Source organism: Stegostoma tigrinum, chromosome 11 (genome assembly GCF_030684315.1).
Source record: "Stegostoma tigrinum isolate sSteTig4 chromosome 11, sSteTig4.hap1, whole genome shotgun sequence".
Classification (NCBI taxonomy): Eukaryota; Metazoa; Chordata; class Chondrichthyes; order Orectolobiformes; family Stegostomatidae; genus Stegostoma; species Stegostoma tigrinum.
The window spans coordinates 25522037-25546177 of NC_081364.1; the positions used below are offsets into that span (position 1 = coordinate 25522037).

Here is a 24141-nt window from a genome sequence, read left to right on the forward strand (position 1 = left end):
TGCAAGTTTTGTTTAAATTTAAGGAAGGCAGGCTAATATTGATTGGTCAAAAGTGTTGTGAGGGATGAACTTAGTTTCTTAAACTGAAATGAGTGCAATTGAGTAATTGCTCATTCTGCCTCTAACAAATAGGGTCCTGTGTTTTTATGTAGCTTCCAGTATGTGAAAATGCGCCACACTGTGTCAACCTGCCTGATTCAAAATTAAACAAAACTTGGCAGTTAATTGTCAGTCATCGAGCTAGTGCATTCCATATAGCAATGCCTCTGTCCATTAGCGCCCATATGCCAATGAGTCAGCTGTCTCTTCTCATTCAGGACAAAATGTTGTTTTCAGCTTTCCAGTGGTATTATAGCAAGCATCTTGATGGGTGCGAGATGGAAATCTGCAAAAAAATGCCCTTTTTCAGCAAAACTGGAGAGTATTGAATTTATTTTCATTGTATGGAGTCCGCTTCACATCATATAGACTTGTGGCACAGAAATAGGTTTGGTCCTCATAGCCCTGCAGTATTCGTCTTTTTAAAAATATACCTAATTCACTTTTGAAAATTGAATCTGATCCCTGTTGATTTGTGGAGTCAGTCTTCTCTTTTGCTTATTTTACTACTTGATAGTATAGAAGGTCAGAAGTATGCATTTGATTGAAATTTACATTAATGTGAAACCTAAATCCAAGCTCTAAAGTTAGAAAAGTTACGCACCTTTTGATGCTCAAAGTTAGACAGCAGAACCTATTCCAAGTTCTTCCTTTAGTACTGCAAAGTATCAGCAGTACTTAGCTTGACGGGTAAAAGACTTAAGCAATTTAAACAAAATAACCTATAAAGATTAAAGGAAACTGTAAATTTATTTTAAGTCAATAGCACAAAGGATTATTTTGGTGTTGACCATAGCCATTGAACGATCAGCTATGGAACAATCTGAAACTAAGCTTATAGGCTACAGCCTTGAACAGACTTCCAGCAATCTGTTTTCAAAATATACTTCTAAATGTCTTGTCTTTTAAATAATCATTACCATCCTGGTTTTGTCTTTGTTTACTACCACATAATGTGGCTGTTTCATTCTGTACCTTGTATATTTTTCTGTATTACATTTTTTCACTAGGCAATGTGGAAATTTGCTTGGAAATGTCCTGTACACAAAAGGCAGGATAAATCCAAGCTGGATTATCGCCTCATTAGCTCGGTCTCAATCAGCAGTAGAATGATGAAAAGATGCTTCAAGAGTGCTATCAAACAGCATTTGATAAGCAGTAACCTGTTCACTGAGATTCAGTTTGGGTTCCACCAGGACCATACAGCTCCAGGATAAAAGAGCTAAACTCCAAAAGGGAAGTGAAAGCCCACAACCCTTGACACCAAGGCAGCATTTAAGAGTGTGGCATCAAGGAAATTGACCAAAACTGGATTTAACAGAAATTGGGAAGTATGTAATCTCTTCAATGGTTAGAAGTACAGACGAAGATGGTGTTGGTGTTGGAGGTCAGTCACTTCAACAGCAGTACATTGCTGCAGGAGTTCCTCAGCGTTGTGTCCTTGGTCTGAACATCCTAAACTCTTCAATAATTGCCTTCCTTCCATCATAAGGTTAGAAATGGGGATGTTCGCTGATGATTTCATAATGTTGTGCACCATTCACAACTCCTCAACAGTGGAGCAGCCCATGTTCCAAATGCAGCCTGGACAACATCCAGGCTTGGGCTGATAAGTGGCAAGTAATATTCATGCCACATAAATGCCAAGCAACTAATGTTTCTAATGAGAAAAATCTAATCATCTCCCTTTGACAAATAATAGCATTGCCATCACACAGTCCCCCACTGTCAAAATCCTGGGGGATACCGGAAACTGAACTACATGCCACATGAATTCTGAGCTACAAGAGCAGGTCAGAGGCTAGGAATTTTGCACAGAGTAATTCACTTCCTGACTCCCCAGTCTGTTGTACTCTACAAGGCACAAATCAGGAGTGTGATGGGATGTTCCCCACTTGCTGGATGGGGGCAGCTTCAACAACACTCAAGAAACCTAATACCATTCAGAACAAAGCACGTTTAATTGGCACCGCATTCACAAACATTCACTCCCTCCACCTCCAATGCTCAGTAGCAGAAGTGTGTACCCTCTACATGATGCACTGCAAAAGATTCCCAAGACTCCCTTGACAACACCTTTCAAACCGCAATCACCTCTGTAGAAGGACAAGGGTAGCAAACACATGGGAACACCTTCAAACTATCCAACATCCCAACTTGGAAATACATTACCTGTTATATCCATGTCACTGCGTCAATATCCTGGAATTATTTCCTGAACATCATAGTGATTGTACCCAAACTAAATGTACTGGAGTGGTTCGAGAAGTTGGCTGACCATCAACTTCTCATGGACAAGAAATACTGGTCCATCCAGAGAAGCCCACATCCCATGAATCAATGAAACAAAAACTGTATCTCATGTACTTTTCAAATATGTTCACCTTTTATGCTGTTTCCAAGGTAAGTGATGAATAGTAAATGTAGCAAACTGAGTCTGGTTTTCATCATGGAGATGGAAATCCGAAATTAGGCATTTCTCAAGATGGTGAGTAGTAGACTCACCAACTTTAAGGGCATTTAAATGATCATTGGATAAACATAAGGATGATAATGGGATAGTGTAGGTTAGATTGGCTTCAGATTGGTTTCACAGGTCGGCGCAACATCGCTATAATGTTGTATGTTCTCCGTTCTTTGTTCTAACCTCTGTCTTAATAGTGCTCACATGGGTCTTTCAATTTTTGAAGGCTTACTTTCTCCTTGTGCCAAGGCTGTCAGGTTAAAAGACCCATCTTTATTTTCAGAAATGTTGACCCAGTTCTGTTAATCAGAGTAAAACTGCCCTAACTCCCTTTGGCCCCTTGGCTTCCCCTCACAACCTACCCATCTCACCCCCACACTTTTCCAGCTTCACACTTCCTAATTCCCTTCAGATAAGCACTTATCTTCATGCCACTGAGCTGCCTATATCGCTGTTAATTGTTCAAAAACACAATCTATATCTCCTTTGGATAGACGAGTAATTGGTGGAAATGGAACAGCATGCCTTGGATATTTCTGAGGAGCATTGCAGAAGGAGGATATCACTGGCCCGTGTAATCACACTGTGTCAGTGGCTTTCAATATCTTCACCATCATTAACATTTTCCCCTTTCAGGTTCACACAAGTTAAGGACATTGCCCAGATCCTTCAATCTGGGAATTACAGTTGCATCAAACAGGACATCTTTCATGTATGTGAATCCTTGAGACCAGTGCCAGCTGCCAGAATGAGGGAGCTCTGCAATTTGAAGCAGTGGTCAGTCTCTATTGTGTTGGGTATACAGTGAGCTGTGTTCATGCAGCTAATAGGGCTATACAGGATGAGTCAACAGCATGTGTGAACAGGGAAGCCTTCCATGTCACCAACATTCAAATGGTGTGCGGTCATCATAGATGGATAATGCAAGTCAGCACCAGTTTCACTATCATTCTGAGATACTCATTCACCCAGGAACATCAGAGGGTAGAGAACAAGGGATATCCTCACCAAACCTGATTGATAACACCTTTTTTCTACCACGCAAATGAATCACAGATACAGTGCAGCACATTCCCCCCCCCAATCCTGAAAGCAGTTGATGCTGGAAGTATATTTCTCTATTGTTCCCATTAATAAATGAATAAGGTTTTTTTTATTTAATTGTTCTTGAGTAGTTTAGGTAAAGCATACCACGATTCTAACTGAACCTAACCATGGCCAGGTGTTACTGCAGCTGAACCAAAAACCAAGCCCAAAAGCAAGACTCTGCATGAGGAAGTTCCCCAGCAACGAAGTCAGAAAAAGAAAGTGACAGAGAAATATCGCTCAGGTACAATAAAGCTGGATATGAGGCTGCTTCTTGCAGGTAAGTGAACACAGATAATCATACAGTGATCGTAGGATAGAACAGTTATGTTACTAAATTTCTAACTTTCCTGTAGCTTTAAAACTTTACACAGTCGACAGTCTCCTTTTGTTGTCCTCTGGTTTCTATAATTGCCTTCTTTTGAAGGAAAACAATTTCTTCTAACTGAATAAAATTACTGTTTTTTAATAATCATTTTATTATGTTTTTTTTGCAAGATTTGTGCATTAAGTGGAATAATTCTGGTGTTGTTTATGGTGGGTATATTAGTTACGATTTTAGGCCAAATATGAAATAATTATTTCTAAATTTTAAATTACTGGTTTTGAAAAAATGCAATTGAGAGCTTTGGGCCTGCATTATAATAACAATTATAATGTTATTTTGAATTGCTATCATAAATGGGTCCTTTGGTTTGCCCTTTGATTACTAGCATCTTCAAGCTCCATGGAGCTGGCAAAGAAAAACATTCGGAGAGGAACACTTTATGTTTGTTGAATTGCACTAATTTCGAATCTATCAATGTCAAAATCCAGCCTTTATAGTCTGTTGGAGTTCTTTTCATTGAACTGGAATAAAAATACAGACTTTTGTAAAAGAGAACGCACAAGTATTATCCCACATCCTGTGACAAATTAGCAACATATGCTACACTTCCTAATTTCTTCAGTATTGCTTTAAAGATTTAATGATGCTTATTTGGAGGCTGTGTTTACGGCGTGACTTTGAAGTCTTCTGCAGGAGGTAGGGATGGAAAGTTTTTTAATAACTGCTTGCAGACTGGTACCAGAACTGGTCTGTCTCCTTGAAGGCTTTCTTTTGATGTAAATGTTTAGTTATTGCCTTGAGAAAAGTTCTGTTGTGAAAGCAATGTTACATACCTAAAAGGAACCAGACTAATTTCAATGTGGTAACTATTTAACGGGCATAAAATAACTACAAAGTATATCTAAGCAAGTATAAATACAGGACCAAATTTTTAATTTGAGACGGGAACAGAATATATCATGCAGCCTGTCCATCATGACTGGCATTAGCTGACTTAATGACTGAACCTCATTAGTAAACTGCTTGACTTTGGTGACACATGACTGGTCTGATAATGTCTACTTGGCTGTTAAATCTAAACAACATAATGTTACCACTGTGGACCCAGGGCTCAGTTGCATGTTCATGGTAGGTATTCTGGGAGGACAATCCCAGGGCACATAAACTTGGACCGCTGAATCCCATTGTTTTCTTGTGGAGCCCAGCGGAGAACTCCAGCAACTCCGGGACCACAATGGTGCTAAAAAAAACACACAAATGTTTGACTTCACTGAGCTTTTTTCTGGCACGACTGCTGTTCCTAATGAGTCCTCCTACTGTTGTGTCCCTGCTCTGGGTAAAATAACAGATCACACTATGATAACGTTATCGGAGCTCCACCTGCATATTTGAAAAATATCCCATCAGCTCAGGGAAGGTGTCCCATCCACCTGTTTACAATTGGAGCCAACCAGACAGAGAGACACTCTTCACAATCACTTTTCCTAAATAAAATAAAAGTAGGAGAACACTTGGTTAGTATACTCCTCTTAGAGGTATTGGTAGATGGATGTTATATTCTGATAGCACCTTAATAGCCTAAATTTCTTCCAATTTTATACCCCCCCCCCATTCTTCCAAGAAACAAAATTTATAAATAATTAGTTGCATCTTCGCTGAAAAGATACAACTTTTCAGGTTGTATTAATTACAACCTGGTATTAATTAGCAAACTCTGAACAAATGGTAGTATAGTTTTAAAAAAGCAGATAAAACTTAATTATGTTTTAACTACTTGAGTAACATAAGAAACTGTCCCTTTGGCTTATCTAAATTCAGGATAGGACACTTCAGTTTATACAGTGTAATTAATGCTCAGTAGAACAGAATAGAAATACTGAGGTGCATTTTCTACTGGTCAGACTGTCATTATTCCAGTGTGCACGGGGAGGAGCTATAACAGCAGTGAGACACCACTTCTAACGGAGTTAACATGCTTTTGATAGCATCCCATGGTGCTGTGATGCAATGAATGTCTGTGTCTCTGTGTTACACAGTAAGGCAGTAGGGATAGAAGGAGTGTGAAAAAGATGCTAGTGATTGTGATTGTGGCACCTTCTCGATTTCCAGTGCCACTATTTCTGGGATTTATTGTAATGTATTGTTATTTCTCATTGTTATAATTAAGTGCATTAAATTGGGTAGAGCCTAATATTCCCTCTAATTACTCTTCTTTAAGATAGGTCTATTTACTGAACAGGAGAACCTGTTTAAAGCGTTAAAGCTTTGCAGAGTGAATATAAGAGGTGGGGGCAGAAGGTTAAAAAACAGAACCTCAAAAATAGTAATCTCTGGTTTACTCCTGGTGCCTATCTCTAATGAGGGAAGGAATAAAAGGATATGGCAGATGAAACAATGACTGAAGGGGTGGTGTAATGTTGTGAAGGGATTCAGATTCTTTGATCACTGGGATCTCTTCTGGGATAGAAAAGACCTGTTCAAAAAGAATGTGTTTCACCTGAACTGGAAGGGGAAAATATCCTGGTGGGGAGATTTGCTCATTCTGCTTTGCGAGTCTGTAAACTATTAAGATGTTGGGGTTGTGTGTTCAAAAGTAGTGGTGAAAATAGAAAGACAGATGAGGATGGCTCTGAATTAGGAAAGAGCAAGTTAACTAGAAAAGACAGACAAGAGCAAGTCAATGAATGAATTAATACTGAAGAATTAGACTGCATTTATTTCAATGCAAGGGATCTTACAAGTAAGGCTGATGAACTCAGCCTGTGTATTGAAACATGGAACTGGGACGTCATAACTGTTACAGAAACTTGGCTGTGAGAAGAACAGGACTGGCAGCTCCAAGTTCCGGGTTTTGGATGCTATAGGAAGGATAAAAAGCCAGGCAAGAGAGGAAAGAGTGACATTTTTAATTCAAGAAAACATTTCCACAGTAATAGGATATTTCTGAGGGATCGTCCACTGCAAATACATGGATTGAAATTAGAAATAAGGTAGAGATGATCACCTTGACGGGATTGTATTATAGGCCCGAAATATTCAGAGGGAAATTCAGAAACAAATATTTAATAGACCTCAAATATTTGTAGGAATAATAGGGTTGTATTAGTAGGGGATTTTAATTTTTCAAACATTGACTGGGGCTGACGGAGTTAAATGTTCAGATGGTGAGGAATCTGTTAAATGTGTTCAATATAGTTTTCTTTATCAATATGTAAATACTCCTACTAGAGAAGGAGCAAAACTTGACCGCCTGGGAAATAAGGCAGGGCAGGTGACTTGGGTATTAGGAGGGAAACACTTTGGAATTAGTGATCATACTTCTATTAGTTCTAAAATAGTTACGGAAAAAAATAAGCATTCCATAAAAGTTTTTAATTGAAGTAAGGCAAATTTAATGGTATGAGACAAAACTTTTAAAAGTTGATTGGAGTAGATTGTTCGTAGGGAAAGAGATGACTGAGAAGTAGGAGGCTTCCAAATGTGTGATAACGAGAGTTCAGAGGCATTATGTTCCTGTTGAGGTGAAAGGTAAGACTGGTAAGATTAGGGAACAGTGGATGAATAAAGGTATTGAGATTCTAGTCAAGAATAAAAACGAATCAAATATTAGGTAAAGACAATTGCGATCAAATGAATCTCTTTGACTGACTGTAAAGAGTATAGGGACATTCTTCAGATGGAAATGAGGAAGGTAAAGGGGGGTATAAGATAGCCTTGGTAGATAAGATAAAGGATAATCTGTAGACATTCTACAAGTACGTTAGGAGCAAATGAGAAACTAGAGAGAAAGTAGGACCCCTTAAGATCAACGAGGTCGTCTTTGTGTTGACCCTCGGAAGAGGGAAGAGATAGTAAATGAATATATTCGCATCAGTTTTTATTGTGGAGAAAGAAATAGAGGCTAGAGAACTCTGGGAAATAAATATTGATGTTTTGAAAATAATTCACATTATTGAAGAGGAATTGCTGGAGGCCTTAGAAAACATAAAGGTGGATAAATCTCTGAGTCCCAATCAAGTGTATCCCAGGATATTGTGGGAAGTTAGGGAGGAAACTGCAGGCACCCAACAGAAGTATTTGATATCATCTATATTCAAGGGTGAGGTGACAGAGGGCTGGAGGGTGGTTAATGTTGTGCCTTTATTTAAGAAAGGCCGTAAGGAGAAGTCTGGAAACTGCAGACCTGTGAATCTGACATCGGTGGTGGGTAAGTTGTTGGAGATGATTCTCAAAGATAGGATGAACATGCATTTGGAGAGGCAAGGAATGATTAGGAGTAGTCAGCATGATTTTGTTTGAGGGGAAATCATGCCTAACAAACTTGATTGAGTTTTTTGACAATGTTACCAAAAAGACTGTTGAGGGCAGAGTGGTAGATATAGTTTACTTGGAATTTAGTAAAGCCTTTGACAAGGCTCTGCATGGTAGACTAATTAGTATTTTTAGATTACATGGGATTAAGGGTGAGTTTGCTAATTGGATACAAAATTGGTTTGATAGTAGGAGTCAGATGGAGGTGGCCAGTTGTTTTTTGGACTGGAAGCCTGTGACCTGTGGTGTTCCACAGGGATCAGTACACTGTATAGAAGGCATAGTTAGTAAGCTTGTAGATGACACCAAAGTTGGTGGTATAGTGGACAGTGAAGAAGGTTATCTAAGATATCAAATAGACCTTGATTCATTGGGTCAATGGGCTGAGGAGCAGTGGATGGTGTTTAATTTGGATAAATGTGAAATACCACATTTTTGTAAAACAAATAAAGGCAGGACTTATACAATTAATGCTAGGAACCCAGGATAGTGTTGTAGAACAGCGGTTCAAGAGACCTAAGGGTTTCAGGTACATAATTCTTTGAAATTTGAATCATGCGTAAACAGGGTAGTTAAGAAGGCATTTAGCATGCTTACTTTCATTGCTCAGACCTTTTTGCGTATAGGAGTTGGGATGTCATGTTGAGGTTGTACACAATGTTGCAGAGGCCTCTTCTGGAGTATGGTGTCCAGTTCTGGTTGCCCTGATTTAGGAAGGATATCATTAAGCTAGAGAGGGTTCAGAAAAGATTTACCAGGATGTTGCTGGGAATGGATGGTTTGACTTGTAGGAGATGCTGGATAAGCTGGGACTCTTCTCTGGGGCATGGACAGTTGGGGGGTGATATTTTAGAGGTTTATAAAATCACGAGGGGCATAAATAAGGTGAATTATAAGGGTCTTTTTCCTACAGAGGTAGGGGTTGGGGAGGTTCCAAACTAAGGGGGCATATTTTTGAGGTGAGAGGAGAAAGATTTTAATAATGACATGAGGGGCAACTTTTTTATGCAGAGAGTGATTAGTGTGGAATGAACTGCCGAAGGAAGTAGTGGATGCAGGCACTGTTACAAAATTTAAAAGACATTTCGATGGATACATGAATAGGAAAGGTTTGGAAGGATAGGAGCAAAACGTAGGCAAGTGGGACTAGTTTAGTTTGGGAAAACAGTTGGTGTGGACTAGTTGGACTGAAGGGTCTGTTTCCATGTTTTATGATACTAATCTTTTAAAGTTACTGCTCAGACGTCCATGCACTTCACCATGACTTGTGCGTGGCCTGCTCTCTGCCTAGCGCATTCCTGATTGCCTGTAACTATTTAGCGGTGTTGGTGGGGTCTTACATGACATCACACCATTACACTCTTCAGACACTGTCACAGTCAATAATGCCCAATCCTGTAGCCTTCCATGCCCTCTGGTTCTGTTTCAAATTTCCTCCTTTGAACTTGAACACTGCGCCCCCATCCCTGTCACCATCTTTTCTGTACGCACATGCGCACACTCATATGCACACGCATCCAGTCCTCAACTAACATGTGACAGACCAGACCCCTCACTGCTGTGTTTGCAGCTCCCGAACTAATGATACACAATTCCCCTGACTGCTTACACCAGGTCTACAGGACTGACTACTGAACACTCCCCAAACTGTATAGAGACCAACCATCTGAAGGTGAGCACCTGTAGCAGACAGCTAACCATGTCAGAGCTGTTGGATTATGCTCCTGACGTGGAACTGGGACCCCTTGACTGACAGTGGCTTTCCCTTGACTGGAATGAGGACTATCACCAAAATAGCCATTTGTTTGAATGAATTTGTAGTGTGTTTCTGCTCCACAGTAGGAGATTCTAATAGCATTCCAGAATTACTAAATATTCAAGAGTTTAAAGGAGGGAAGGAAATAAATGCAATAATTGCCACTAGAGAAAAAATGCTAGGGAAATTAATGAGACTAAGGACTCATGGATTGAGGAGAAGACAGAGTTGGTTTAAGAGGCATATTTTCAGGTGGCAACTAGTGGTGTACTGTGAGGACCGATGCTGGGACCATAAATATTTACCATATGTATTAATGACTTGGATGAGGAAAATGAATATACCATATCCAGCTTACAGAGAACACTGAAATAGGTGGAAAGGCATGTGCTGAGGCCAACAGAGTCTGCAGAGAGATATAGACAGGCCAGGTAAGGGACAAAAACTCGGCAGATGGAATATGGTATAGAGAAATATGAGCTTGTGGACATTGGCAGGACGAATATAGGAGCTAAATATTATTTGAAGGATAAAAAGTCTAGAAAGCTATGGAACCGAGGAATTTGGAGTTCCATCCATGAATCACAAAAAGCTAGCATCCAAGTTCAGGGTAATAGGGAAGACAAATGGAATATAAGCCTTTATTTAATCAGGAATGGAATGTAAAAGTAGGGAGGTTTTGCTAAAACCTCAGCTAGAATACAGCAGACAGCTTTGAGCTCCTTATCGAAGGTAAGATAAGGATATACTGGCATTGAAGGCAGTCCAGGGAAGATTCACTAGGCTGATACCAACTGTTATGTTGAGATTTTCCTTTGAGGAGAGGTTGAGTGGAATGCACCTGTATTCATTGAAATATAGAAGAATGAAATGTGACATGATTGGAACATACAAGATTCTTCGCGGACTTGATGACAGGATATATGCCAGGAGGTTGTTCTTCCGTGACCGTAGGGCATAATCTCAGAATAAGGGGTTGCACATTTAATTCAGAGATAAAGAGAAATTTATTTTCTCAGAGGGTGGTTAATCAGTGAAATTCTTTATCACACAGGGCTGTGGGTCATTAAGTATATTCAAGGCTGAGATGGACAGCATTTTAATCAGTAATGGAATCAAGGGCTACTGGAAAGTGGGGTTGAGGATTTTCAGATCAGCCATGAACTCCTTAAATGTTGCAGCAGACTCGTGGGTGGAATGGCCCACTTCTGCTCCTATGCATTTTGGTCTGGCAACTGGCACATTTTGTAGGTGTCATATTGCTGCCTTGGTGTGCTGTTCACCAACATGCTCCCTCTCTAGATTCATCCAATGATGACAATCAGATGATCTGTGCGTCTGCATTAAACCTTCAACAATGCATTGGTAGGGCTCCTTGAAGCCATGATGCCAAGGGTTGTTCGGGCATTTAGCTGTTTTGTCCCTGGTTGGACCAAGCTGTACAGAAGTCAGGAGCTGCGTGGTTTGTGTGGAATCCAAACTGGGTTTCAGTGGAACAGTTATTCCTTTGCAAATGCCATTAGCACTGTGGCCAACCCCTTCCTTCACTTTGCTGGTAATGGCAAATAGACTAATTGGGCAGTAATAGGCTCACTGTTCTGAAGAGATTCATTTGCAAAGTTACAAAACTAAACATGGTTTCTTTTAAAGTCTTTTAACTGCACAGAGAATTGGATAATTTAATTTGGTCTGTAAAGCACTGAAGAATAAAATTAACAGAATTCAAACAGTGAGACTTAAAGGCGGTAACACCGGTCCTGGATTGTTCTAGCAAAAAAAACCGCTGATACCAGATTGGCAAAGTAGCCTAATTCTGTGTTGCAACCTTTACTTTTACTTAAATTAAGTTAACTAAATGAAAGTATTCAGCAACAGCAAGTGCTAAATGACTGTGATTCACTGCTTCTCCTTTCATCCTACTTACGTGCTTTTGATAAGGATTTGCCTCATTCTACCACCAGGAGAAAAATCAGTCACAAATAAAATGGATGATAGAATGCCTGGAATACGGGATGCTATTTTCACGATATCAGTGGATAATTCACTTATGTCTGAAGAAATGGAGAGAGAGTTGAATCCAATGGTCATTCGTATTATTTCAGCCAGCTCCATGCCATCGACTCCTGTACCAATCCATGTGCTACAGGTAAGCCTGACTGTTAAACTAGCTCCTCAAAGACTGATCATTTAAAAAAAATTGAACTTAAGTCAACAGCAGAAAGAAAGACACATTGGAATTTCACTGGATTTACTGTAGCAAAGTATTAAAAGCACCATAGACCAACTCACGGCTTTGTAGGCATACTAAAGGATGCCAGTCTCTTAATGGGCACTGCAACAGAAATCAAAGATTCAAACTTTAAAATTAACAAAATTCAAATTGAAAAGTTACTTTGAAAATCAATAAAGCACACCAGCCCCTGTGAAGATCAACAATCATAGAAGTCTGGAAACATGCTAGTTGACACCACATGCTCCCTCTCCAGGGGCACCCAGTCAATGACATAACTGTAGAAAAGCTACCAGCAGTCAGGTCAAACAGAATCTCTCAATAAACTGCTACCTAGATCTGTGGACAACTTGGCCAGGCCATGAAGCAAACTCAGGAGGTTTTGTGATCTGCTAGTCCCACTTAGATGAAGTATTTTGACATGCTGAAGAAACATGTGCATTGAAGTCAGATGGATAGCATTGTGTAATCACTGGACTGCTGATAAGCAGTGTATTCCTTTTAGATGGCCTCACATTCTATTCACCTGCTTTCAAACTAATGTGACTTAATCTTCCTACTTTGTGTACTTCCCTTCTGCTCGAAGGTGCTAGTACTATACAACGCCTGCTAGCTAACCCTGTCTGCTGAAACCCCACCTGTAAAACTGACTGTGGTGCATTGACATTTTTGTGGTGGCTGGAGCAAGGGCACATCCTGCCTTAGTTTACTCAGAGATGCTGATTGCACTTAGAGGTTACACTGAAAGTGAAGACAAGAATGTTTGAAAAGGCTTTGGTTAGAGGCAACCAAACCAATGTAGTGACCCAGCTGGAGGTGGGCCAACAAAGTTGCCAGGTTTATTTTGGTTTATGCAGTGACTTTTCTAAAGCATTGAGTATCTTGATTGTGTAGAAGTTAATTGGGGAGAAGATGTTAATTCTGGCGAGTTTTGGAATTGATGAGATACAAATGCATGCATATAAGTATCTCTGATGACAAGAAGTTAATGTTGCCATCTGAAGGGGGAGGACTTAATTGCAAATTTGTTATCTTGTCAGCAAGAATCTGATTTTTGGACTTTTTCCCAATTAAATCATGCTTAGAGATAATGGGAACTGCAGATGCTGGAGAATTCCAAGATAACAAAATGTGAGGCTGGATGAACACAGCAGGCCAAGCAGCATCTCAGGAGCACAAAAGCTGACGTTTCGGGCCTGGACCCTTCATCTGATGAAGGGTCCAGGCCCGAAACGTCAGCTTTTGTGCTCCTGAGATGCTGCTTGGCCTGCTGTGTTCATCCAGCCTCACATTAAATCATGCTTATCATTCTTGCTATCTCTAGGAATGGAGACTTGTCAGTTTTTCTACTTTCATAAGTAAATAAAATATTTTTGGAAAATGCAACAATAGTTAGCCCAACAATATTGACTTTTTCAATCCCATCTCTTCCACTGTAAGAATATTTGAGGACAAACTGGTATGATTACATTTTCAAATTGCATTGGTTGCATTTGTATTGCTCCCTTTCTCACTCTGTAACTATCTCCCCATTGGTGGAATAAAATAGATAATGATCGAAATGTAAACTGCTCTCACCACATGCCGTAGCACAAATTGTAGGCTGAACTTTGAAATGAAACACTATTGTTTCTGAATTCCTTCTTTAATCTAATACTCTAAGGAGAATATGAGGGAAAAAAAGAGAAAACTAAAGGAAAAATAGAAAGGACAGATGTTTTGCCCAACCTCAAAGTGAGCTGAGCATTTAATTGTCAAATTTATAAATTTAGTTGTTGCTTCCTTGAGAACTGCACTTAAGAATCATCTATCTCAGCATTATGTGTTTGTCTTGTGATGTATGCTCATAATCCATTATTATTATTACTTGAAAAGTTGGGTTCTAAAATGGAAAGAAACATGAAAAGCTTTAAGTTTTTGGTTTATATTTTTATATTGTGTTACGTTAAGAATGGAAGTACATAGTTTCACTTTCATAACTGAATTCTGCCAATAGCACCAGATTGGCTGGAAATGTGTTTAAATGTTTTTAAACAAAGCCCTAATAAAAACGCTTGGTGCTAATTCTGCAGTGATTTAGTGGATAAGGGCAGTAGTGAAAACAAAATTGGGCTAACAAGTTGGCCGAGACAGATTGTAAAGGCAAAAACATCTTTCCTTTTAGAAAGAGAGAACCATCCAGAGGTTGTGTGAGCGTGCAGGTTTCTTTCAGTGAGAGAAGCAGGTCATTCAGAGAGAAAAAGTATGCAAAAGCTTCCGTGCAGTTCAGTAGTCTCCAAAAAAACAGTAAGGGCAGAAAAAGATTGACCAATATGGCTTAGAAGTTAGAAAGAGTTCCAGAATAGGAATCTTTAGGTTGTCAGAAAGGAAGCCGAACTACAAATCTATTGAATGCATGGATTTGCAGGACACGTGCTGAGGAGCAAGTGAACTATATTGGCAGTTTGTTTAACAGTCTCAAGAAGATACAGTAACTAAAAAAGACAGTGTTGTGTGACTACACAAGTTTTCCTATATAGCTATGCTAACTGAACAAAGTACTTTAAAGTGGAAACAGCGCGTTCCTTCACTGAGATCTCAGTACCTGTAAGGTTGGTGTTGAGGGTAAAAGGGTTGTGCCTCTCTTTCTAATATTTATTAGAAGAGCATTGCAAATAGTTTTTATATAGTGCAATAGTTTGTGTTCTTTTCCATTTGTGTGTAATCCATCTTTATGTTCTTCCGTTAAAAGTACATTGGCAGCCTCTTGTGAAAATGCTCACTGATCGACCACCATGGTAAATAAATTGCAAAAATAAAATTTATGACCTATCAAGCCAAATTTAACTCTGAAATATCATTTATCCAGTATTACCATCAGAAGGGATCATATCAGCCTTCACACGCTATACTCATCCTCGATATCCCTGGAAATAGGGCCACAGACTCCCCATGAATAATAAAAAAAAAATTCCAGATGCTGCTTCTCTGTGACTCATCTATGTGGGGGGAAGAAAGAGTAGGCAACTACATGAAATGTGTCAATGAATGAAGAATAATAGGGTCAGGGCCAACCTCGTGAGTACACGGAACTGTGGGGAGTGATCAGGAGAAAATGAGAATGAAGTGTATTTCAAAGATCTCCTCATTCTATTTCAAATTTTCAGATCTAATGCCCACACCCTTCTGCTTCCCACTTACTGCCTCAACATTGTTATAAAGTTGCTAGCATTTTAGAGAACGTTGTTCAATTAGAATACGTACATAACTACTTTCAGTGCAAACAATGTCAGTAGAATAACTTGTATCATTAAGGTGGAGTTGTGATCTCTGTAATGGAATTGAACAAACATGCTTTAGGATAACAGTGTGGAGCTGGAGGAACACAGCAGGCCAGGCAGCATCAGAGGAGCAGGAAAGCTGACGTTTCAGGTTGGGACCATTTTTAGCTGTGCTGTCCTGATCTGCTGTGGCATTCGTCGCTGCTCTTCACACCTCCCACCATACCCTCTGGAAGAGGATATTCATACAGCAGTACAGAACACAATACAGAAAAATAGATGCTTTATTCCATGAAACACTGTTAACTTCTACTGTCTGACCAACAATCCAACTTTAATAATTTCACATAGATGCAATGGAATTTTTGAATTAAATTAACATCAGTCTCATCAAACTCTTTTCCAGCATTGACAATATTAAGCATTGATTTACGTGAGTTCATCCCTGTGTAAGTAGCAAATCTGAAAGTTGTTATGACCATGGCGAGAGGCAGGCACTATTTTACTGTAATCTCACTACTCCGTGGGTCACAAAATAAATCTAATATTTTTTAACACAGTTTTCAATATGACCAGTCATACGCTTTCTCTACATTTACCTTAAAAAAAATCTATTTTTAATAAATTCAGAAATATTGATTTTGTTATAAAATAAACCTATTTAATTGTGATGCAAAACTTAATTTCTACAGCTCATAGAACATAGAACATAGAACATAGAACAGTACAGCACAGAACAGGCCCTTCAGCCCACAATGTTGTGCCGACCATTGATCCTCATGGATGCACCCTCAAATTTCTGTGACTATATGCATGTCCAGCAGTCTCTTAAATGACCCCAATGACCTTGCTTCCACAACTGCTGCTGGCAACGCATTCCATGCTCTCACAACTCTCTGCGTAAAGAACCTGCCTCTGACATCCCCTCTATACTTTCCACCAACCAGCTTAAAACTATGACCCCTCGTGCTAGCCATTTCTGCCCTGGGAAATAGTCTCTGGCTATCGACTCTATCTATGCCTCTCATTATCTTGTATACCTCAATTAGGTCCCCTCTCCTCCTCCTTTTCTCCAATGAAAAGAGACCGAGCTCAGTCAACCTCTCTTCATAAGATAAGCCCTCCAGTCCAGGCAGCATCCTGGTAAACCTCCTCTGAACCCTCTCCAAAGCATCCACATCTTTCCTATAATAGGGCGCCCAGAACTGGACGCAGTATTCCAAGTGCGGTCTAACCAAAGTTTTATAGAGCTGCAACAAGATCTCACGACTCTTAAACTCAATCCCCCTGTTAATGAAAGCCAAAACACCATATGCTTTCTTAACAACCCTGTCCACTTGGGTGGCCATTTTAAGGGATCTATGTATCTGCACACCAAGATCCCTCTGTTCCTCCACGCTGCCAAGAATCCTATCCTTAATCCTGTACTCAGCTTTCAAATTCGACCTTCCAAAATGCATCACCTCGCATTTATCCAGGTTGAACTCCATCTGCCACCTCTCAGCCCATCTCTGCATCCTGTCAATGTCCCGCTGCAGCCTACAACAGCCCTCTACACTGTCAACGACACCTCCGACCTTTGTGTCGTCTGCAAACTTGCTGACCCATCCTTCAATTCCCTCGTCCAAGTCATTAATAAAAATTACAAACAGTAGAGGCCCAAGGACAGAGCCCTGTGGAACCCCACTCACCACTGACTTCCAGGCAGAATATTTTCCTTCTACTACCACTCGCTGTCTTCTGTTGGCCAGCCAATTCTGTATCCAAGCAGCTAAGTTCCCCTGTATCCCATTCCTCCTGACCTTCTGAATGAGCCTTCCATGGGGAACCTTATCAATAATATAAAAATTTTAATGTTTATCTCTCTAAATAACACACAATTGTACACAGGTGAAGGAAAATAAAATGAATTCCCCTTTGCAGAAATTCATTTTATAAAGAGCATTTTTAAGGCTGATAACAATTGAGGGCAAAAATGACAAGGTGTGAAAAGTTCAGATGGCTCTCAATCACCTGGCATACATTTTCAGGTGTAAGCAAATATAGGCAGTTGACTCCAGGATCTTTGCAGAGACAGTATCAAGAAGTCTTCCCGATGTTTACACCTTATCATTTTTGCCCTTCAGTGTTAAGACTTATTGACCAAAAGTGTTCTAAGTTAGAAAAATCAGGCTTCACACAGGACCTTTCCAGAAACGGGAGATGAGATGTGACACTTCTTTATTCGAGCACGTGTCTCCTCCAACAAGCATCACGTCTGCAAAACACTACAAACTGAACAGCTATAAAACCCAGGCATCAAAACAGTGAGCAGTTACCACTGAAGTAAGTTCAAACAGTGAAGCTAGCAATCATCTGGAATCATGTAGTTTTCAAGAAGTACCTCGTTTTAAAAAAAAGTTCTAATTTGCCTTTTCATTGTCCTTTTAAAAACCACCCAAGTCTTTCCACAGTGCTTCAAACTCACTAGATTAAGTATGAAGCCATCACCATTTATCTATTATATCAAATATACTGGTTTTAGTGTACCAGAAGCATAATTTATCTTAATCCTGAAGGTAGATCCTTTGAAACTACATAAAAGGAATTCATTTTCTTTCAATGGTTATCATTCCATCTGGCGATTATAATGGACAGGTTTTTTTTTGTTTACAATTGTGATCAACCATTTAAATATTCACAGGAGGCTGCCGACCTACTTGTAACAAGAGAACATAAACACTTCTCATGCATGGGATGAGAGCGTTACTGGTGGACCAGTATTTATTGCCCATCCCTTGTTGCCTTAATAAATGTGGAGCTGCCTTCATGAACTGCAGTCCATGTGATGTAGATAGATCAATAATGCCTTTTAGAGAAGAAGTTCCAGGATTTGACATAATGACACTGAAGAAACAGTGATATACTTCCAAGTCAGGATGGTGTGCCCCTTGGAGGGGAGCTATAAGTGGTGTTCCATGTACCTGCTCTCCTTGTCCCTCAAGATGAAAGTGGTCAGGATTTGGAAGTGCTGTGTAGTGCATCGAAGCCCTGATGAATATCTGCAGTGCAATTTTTAGATGATACGCTCCTGCTACTGAGCTTCAGTGGTGAAGGCAGTGGTTGTATATGCAGTGCCAATCAAGTGGGTTGCTTTGTCTGAATTGTGTCAAGCTTCTCAAGTGTTGTTGGAGCTGCACTCACCAGGGAAAGAGGGGAGTATTCCATCACACACTTGACTTGTGCCTTGTAGACGGTTGACAGACTTTGGAGAGTCAGGAAGTGAGTTGCTTGCTACAGGATTCCTAGTCTCCAATCTGCTATTTTAGCCACTGTATTTATTTGGTGAGTCCAATTTCATTTCTGGGTGATGGTAACCCCCAGGATACTAATACTGGGCAATCTATGTTGGTATCATCATTGAATTGTACACAAAATAAAAAAGACACAACAAAACCACACCAAAAACCTTACAAACACTCAAGCTTCAGTGAAAGGTCACACATCCAGCCCGCCACCCAAGTTTAAGTTCCTTGTTCAGCTAGAACAACTGCAATTGATTTCTTTTTGGCAAATTTATGCATTCACCTCAATACTTATTTCCCCCCCTGCAGTTAATACCTCTTCTGGAGAACCTTAAAAAAGCCACTTACTCAATTCACTTACTAATTAACACAAGCTCCTTAACCTAATGTCTTTATCAAATTTGTAAGGTGCCATCCTCTCTGATACCTCAATGATCTTCTATTTCTTTCAGCTTTTCTCTTATTGACTTGTAAGCGACTTGCGACTTCTTATCAACCGACACAGCTTGGAACCCGTAAATAACAGCACTCTGTTATTAGGAGGTCTTCTTTCTGAATGAACCTGCACACTGCTTGACTTCTGGAAAAACTCTCAGATTCTGAGGAAGGGTGACCAGACCCAAAAAGTTAACTGACTTTTTTTTCACAGATGCTATCAGACCTGCTGAACTTTTCCAGCAACTTCTGTTTTTGTTCCTGATTTACAGCATCCACTTTTTTTGTTTGATTTTGACTTCTTCTGGATTGTTTTAGCTTTGATTGTTACTAAACAGTAACAGTACATTTTCCCATTTTCTCTCATATAACTGTTCCCTTCAAGAGCTTAAATATTTCATTTAACTTATTTCTAGCAATGCAAATCTCAAGGTATCCTGAATGACACTTGAAACAAGTCTTAAATGAAACTTAAAAATGTCTTTCCCTCCATAACCCACAAAACTGAAGAAAGCAAACTAAATTGCAAATCCCTCTTCTCACAAATCACCTTACCCTTTAAATGCAATCTACTTACTGGGGCTCGCCTGCTTCTCAGCTTTCCCACAGGAAACCAGTGTTTCAAATGAGTTAACAAGTGTGTTTTTCTCATGGTAATGTGTCTTCCTTTTTACTTTTATTAACACATGTAATACCAATATGCTACAATCCTCCTTCTACTAAATGCCAAATCCTTAACTTGAACTGAAAGACAACAATTGAAACTTTTACTTTAGAAAACTTTTTTGCTTTCTGTGTTTCATTTCATTTATATGGAGCAAATCATCTGACTTGGAGACATTCCTGCAGATTTAAGTTCTGCTACTCCGTAAATTTTCTACCCCCTACCGGAACTACACACTACAGCCTCTTGTGCTGCCATTCTTATGATCAGTTGTTATAGTTCGTATTTTTATTTGCCTAAATCCATGATCACCTAGTTTTCTTTACAGGTAGCCCTGAATTCACACTGTACCCAAGTTTCTACCTTTTTAATGTTCCATTCTCAGTACCAGTAAGAGAGACTATCACACAGGCCTTGAGAAGAAAAAGACCCAACCTCATTTTGAAGATTTGTTCAATTGTATTGTGGCATCATGCTAAAAGGGACAGCTTTTGAATAGCTTTGAATAGAGCAAGCAGCTTGAGTCCATGAATTGCTGTGGACCATCCACAACTGCAAAATTATGCTCAATCAAAATCTGTAACCTTGTTTCCTGGCATAAAAGCCATTGTACGAAAGCTATCAATTGGTGAGATCACCCCCACTTCAGTAGAGAGTACAGGAGAGCTTGCCAGGGGAGGGATCAAGCAACCTAAAAATGAGATGCGGCACAGAAATATTTGCAGGCCAAACAACAAAAGCATCCTATAATGGAGAGACCTGAAGGATTCCACAACCAATGGGCCAGAACTATGTTCTGCAGTCCTGCCACATCTCGTTTTGAATACTATCAACAATTAAACAATGAACAGGAGATGAAAGCTCTGCAAGTATCTCAATCCTCAGTGATGGGGAGTCCAGCACATTAGTGCAAAGGATAAGACTGAAGCACTTGTAACCATCTTCAGTCAGAAAGATCAAATGGATGATCCATTTCCTGAGATCCTCCTCCAATCTCCAGCATCACAGATGCCAACTTTTAACCATTTCACTCTACGTGATATTAAGGAATGGCTGAAAACACTGAAGTACTGCAAAGCCATGGGCCAGGGATGCAAACAACATTTTGGCAATAGTACTGAACAGTTGTGTTGCAGAATTAGTCAAGGCCGTAGTCAAACTGATCCAGTAAATCTACAACAGTGGTGTCCAACAGGCAATGTGGAAAATTGTCCAAGCTTACCCCATTCACAAAAAGTAGAACACATCCAACACAGACGATTATCACCCCAACAGGCCAATCTCTATCATCAGAAAAGTGATGGATGATTTGTTGACAGTGCTATCAAGCAGCATTTGTTTAGCAATAACTTGCTCACAGACAACCGGTGTGTGTTCCACCAGTGCCTCTCGGCTCCCGTCCTCATTACAGTTTTGGCAACATCGATATTCAAGTTTTCAGAAGTAAGGGGAGAGTGACTGACTTTGGCATCAGGTCGCATTTGACGACCCCAAGGAAACTTAATCAGTGAAAATCAAAGGGAAATCTCTGAACTGGTTGGAATCATACCCAACATAAAGGAGGATGGTGATCGATCCAACTCATCTCCAGCTTCATCAATGTCCTTTCCTCCATCCTAGGAGCAGAAATAGGGATGCATGCTGATGGCTTCACAATGCCTCAGATACTGAAGCACCTCTGAGTCCGTATGCTGCAAGACCTGGACAACATCCAGCCTTAGTCTTATAAACAGCAAGTTACTTTAATGCCATAGATGCAGTAAGCAACAATCATTTCCAACAACAGTGAATCTAAACAACACCTCTTAACATTCAATTCCATAACCATTACTGAATTCCCTACTATCGACGTCCTGAAGAGCATTGACAAAGGCTTAACTTGACCAGCAATATAAATACTGTGACTCTTAGAGCAGGTCAGAGGCTAAGAATTCACAGCAACTAACTTCTGAAAGCCAGTCCATCATCTATGAGGCACAAGTCAGGAGTATGTTGGAATAATGCCACTTGCCTGGATGTTTGCAGCTCCAGTAACACTTAAGGAGCTCAACACCATCTAGACAAAAGTAGTTACATGATTGGCACCCCATCCACTGCCTTCAACATTCACTTGCTGTACTACCAATGCACAGTGGCAACAGTGTGTAGCATTCAAAAGCGGAGCTGAGCAGCTGTGTCACCTTAGACTGCACGTTCTGAATCTGTGACCTCTACCATCTAGATGCTTGAAAATGCTGCCACCCACAAGTCCCCCTCCTAACCACGCATCATCCCAAATTGGCATTATGTCACCATTGCTTCAATGGGGCCTGGTCAAAATCTTGGAACTCTGCTCCTAGCAGTACTGTGGCTGTAGCCTGCCCTGCATTGACTGCAATGAATCATGAAGGTAGCACACTAACTTTCCAAGGGAAATTGGAGATGGGCAATCATCTCTGGCCTTGTCAGTCATGCCTACATCTTCTAAAGGAATAAAATAAACCCTGGAGAGGATTATGATCAAATGCTAGCAATTGGGATTAGACTAGGTGGCTTGTTTACCAGCTGGAGGAAATATGATTGATCAACTGGCCTGTCTCCCCTTCTCTAATCTTTTTCAGTGATAACTTCTGTGCAAGTTAATGTACATTTCATGAATGAGAAAAAATATGTAAAAATTGGGGGAATTTACTTCTACCATTTCTCAAAAACTGTGTTCATACGTGATTAAAATTGAATAGACTTTCAGTCCTGATATACATTGAGGAAACTTTACATAAGATATTTCTTCACCAATATATTGTGTAGCCAATTTTTTATCATGTAAAACATTTGAATCATAATTATTGATGTGACAGAAACATTTTAAGTTCTTGATTTACCTAATTTATTAAATAGCAGTGTAACATGAAATTCAGGCGTGTGGACAACCTAAAGGTTCAACCCAAAGCTGAAGCAGGGATTCTTTATTCCACTGGCATCATGTTAGTGAAATTGTTCGGAAGCAATTAAGGCGCTAATTAGGAGAATAGAGTATTTACTTTGGCTCAATCCTTTGGTTATATATCTTGGCTATGGAATTCTTTGTCTCGGTTGCTTTCTGTGCACAACGTCTGTCGTTCTGTCCCAAGCATGACAAAGACCTATTTTCCTTTAGGGAGAGTTCCCAGTGAAAACCCAGCTCTCCTGCTTGGTTTACTTCCTCACTGTCATTGCCTGCTTCTTACAGGACCCTGTAGAAAACGTTTTCTCATCTTTTTAGGAACATATTGCTGAATCAAATTAATGAACATAGGTGTTTTAATGGCTTCTGCTCTGTTTGTAAAAAGAATCTATAGACTGGATGATGTCTGCTATTACCATCTGCTCAGAATATCTCATAGGCTGCATTTCTGCTGTACGAAATAAAACACTGAGATCTAAAGATGATGAGACTTACACCTGCTAGTATTTACTTGGCAATGTTCCCAGGATTTTCCAAAAAGTCCTCATATGGGTATTCGTGGCTAATTCCTGGCCTGGTGCTGGGAACTCTTCAAATGGAATGGAGGGAACACACTTGAAAATTGTCGTGATAAGTCGCCTCCAAGGAGCAGCAACTGAGTTTGAAAGAAAACATGCTGCAAAGGCTATAATTACTTCAGAAGTACATGCCAGACTGCTCCAAATTGATGCTGGAAGGCTAGTGATGGGAGATAAGGAAATAGCTGAAGAACTAAATAAGTACTTTGCGTCAGTCTTCACAGTGGAAGAAGTGAGTAATATCCCAACAATTAAGGAGACTCGGGGCAGAGTTGAGTATGGTAGGCATTACAAAAGAGAAAGTGCTAGAAAAGCTAAAAGGTCTAAAAATTGACAAATCTCCTGGCCCCGATGGGCTACATCCTAGAGTTCTGAGGGAGGTGGCTGAGGAAATAGTGGAGGCGTTGGTTGTGATCTTTCAAAAGTTACTGGAGTCAGGGAAAGTCCCAGATGATTGGAAAATTGCTGTTGTAGCCCCCTTGTTTAAGTTAGGATCAAGGCAAAATATGGAAAATTATAGGCCGATTAACCTAACCTCGGCTGTTGGTAAAATTCTAGAATCCATCGTTAAGGATGAGATTCCTAAATTCTTGGAAGTGCAGGGTCAGATTGGAACAAGTCAGCATGGATTTAGTAAGGGGAGGTCGTGCCTGACAAACCTGTTAGAATTCTTTGAAGAGGTAACAAGTAGGTTAGACCAGGGAAACACAGTGGATGTTATCT

General features: G+C 39.9%; 1 protein-coding gene across 3 annotated transcripts in view; it reads left to right on the top strand.

The window, feature by feature from the left end:
- Nucleotides 1-24141, top strand: part of cfap92 (cilia and flagella associated protein 92 (putative)) — a 175509-nt gene that overhangs the window by 125483 nt on the left and 25885 nt on the right. For all 3 annotated transcript variants that reach the window (XM_048547589.1, XM_059649852.1, XM_048547590.2), the window contains 2 exons: nt 3786-3929; nt 12006-12190. In XM_048547589.1, coding sequence (XP_048403546.1) covers nt 3786-3929; nt 12006-12190 — 329 coding nt within the window. The remainder of the gene's footprint in view (nt 1-3785; nt 3930-12005; nt 12191-24141) is intronic.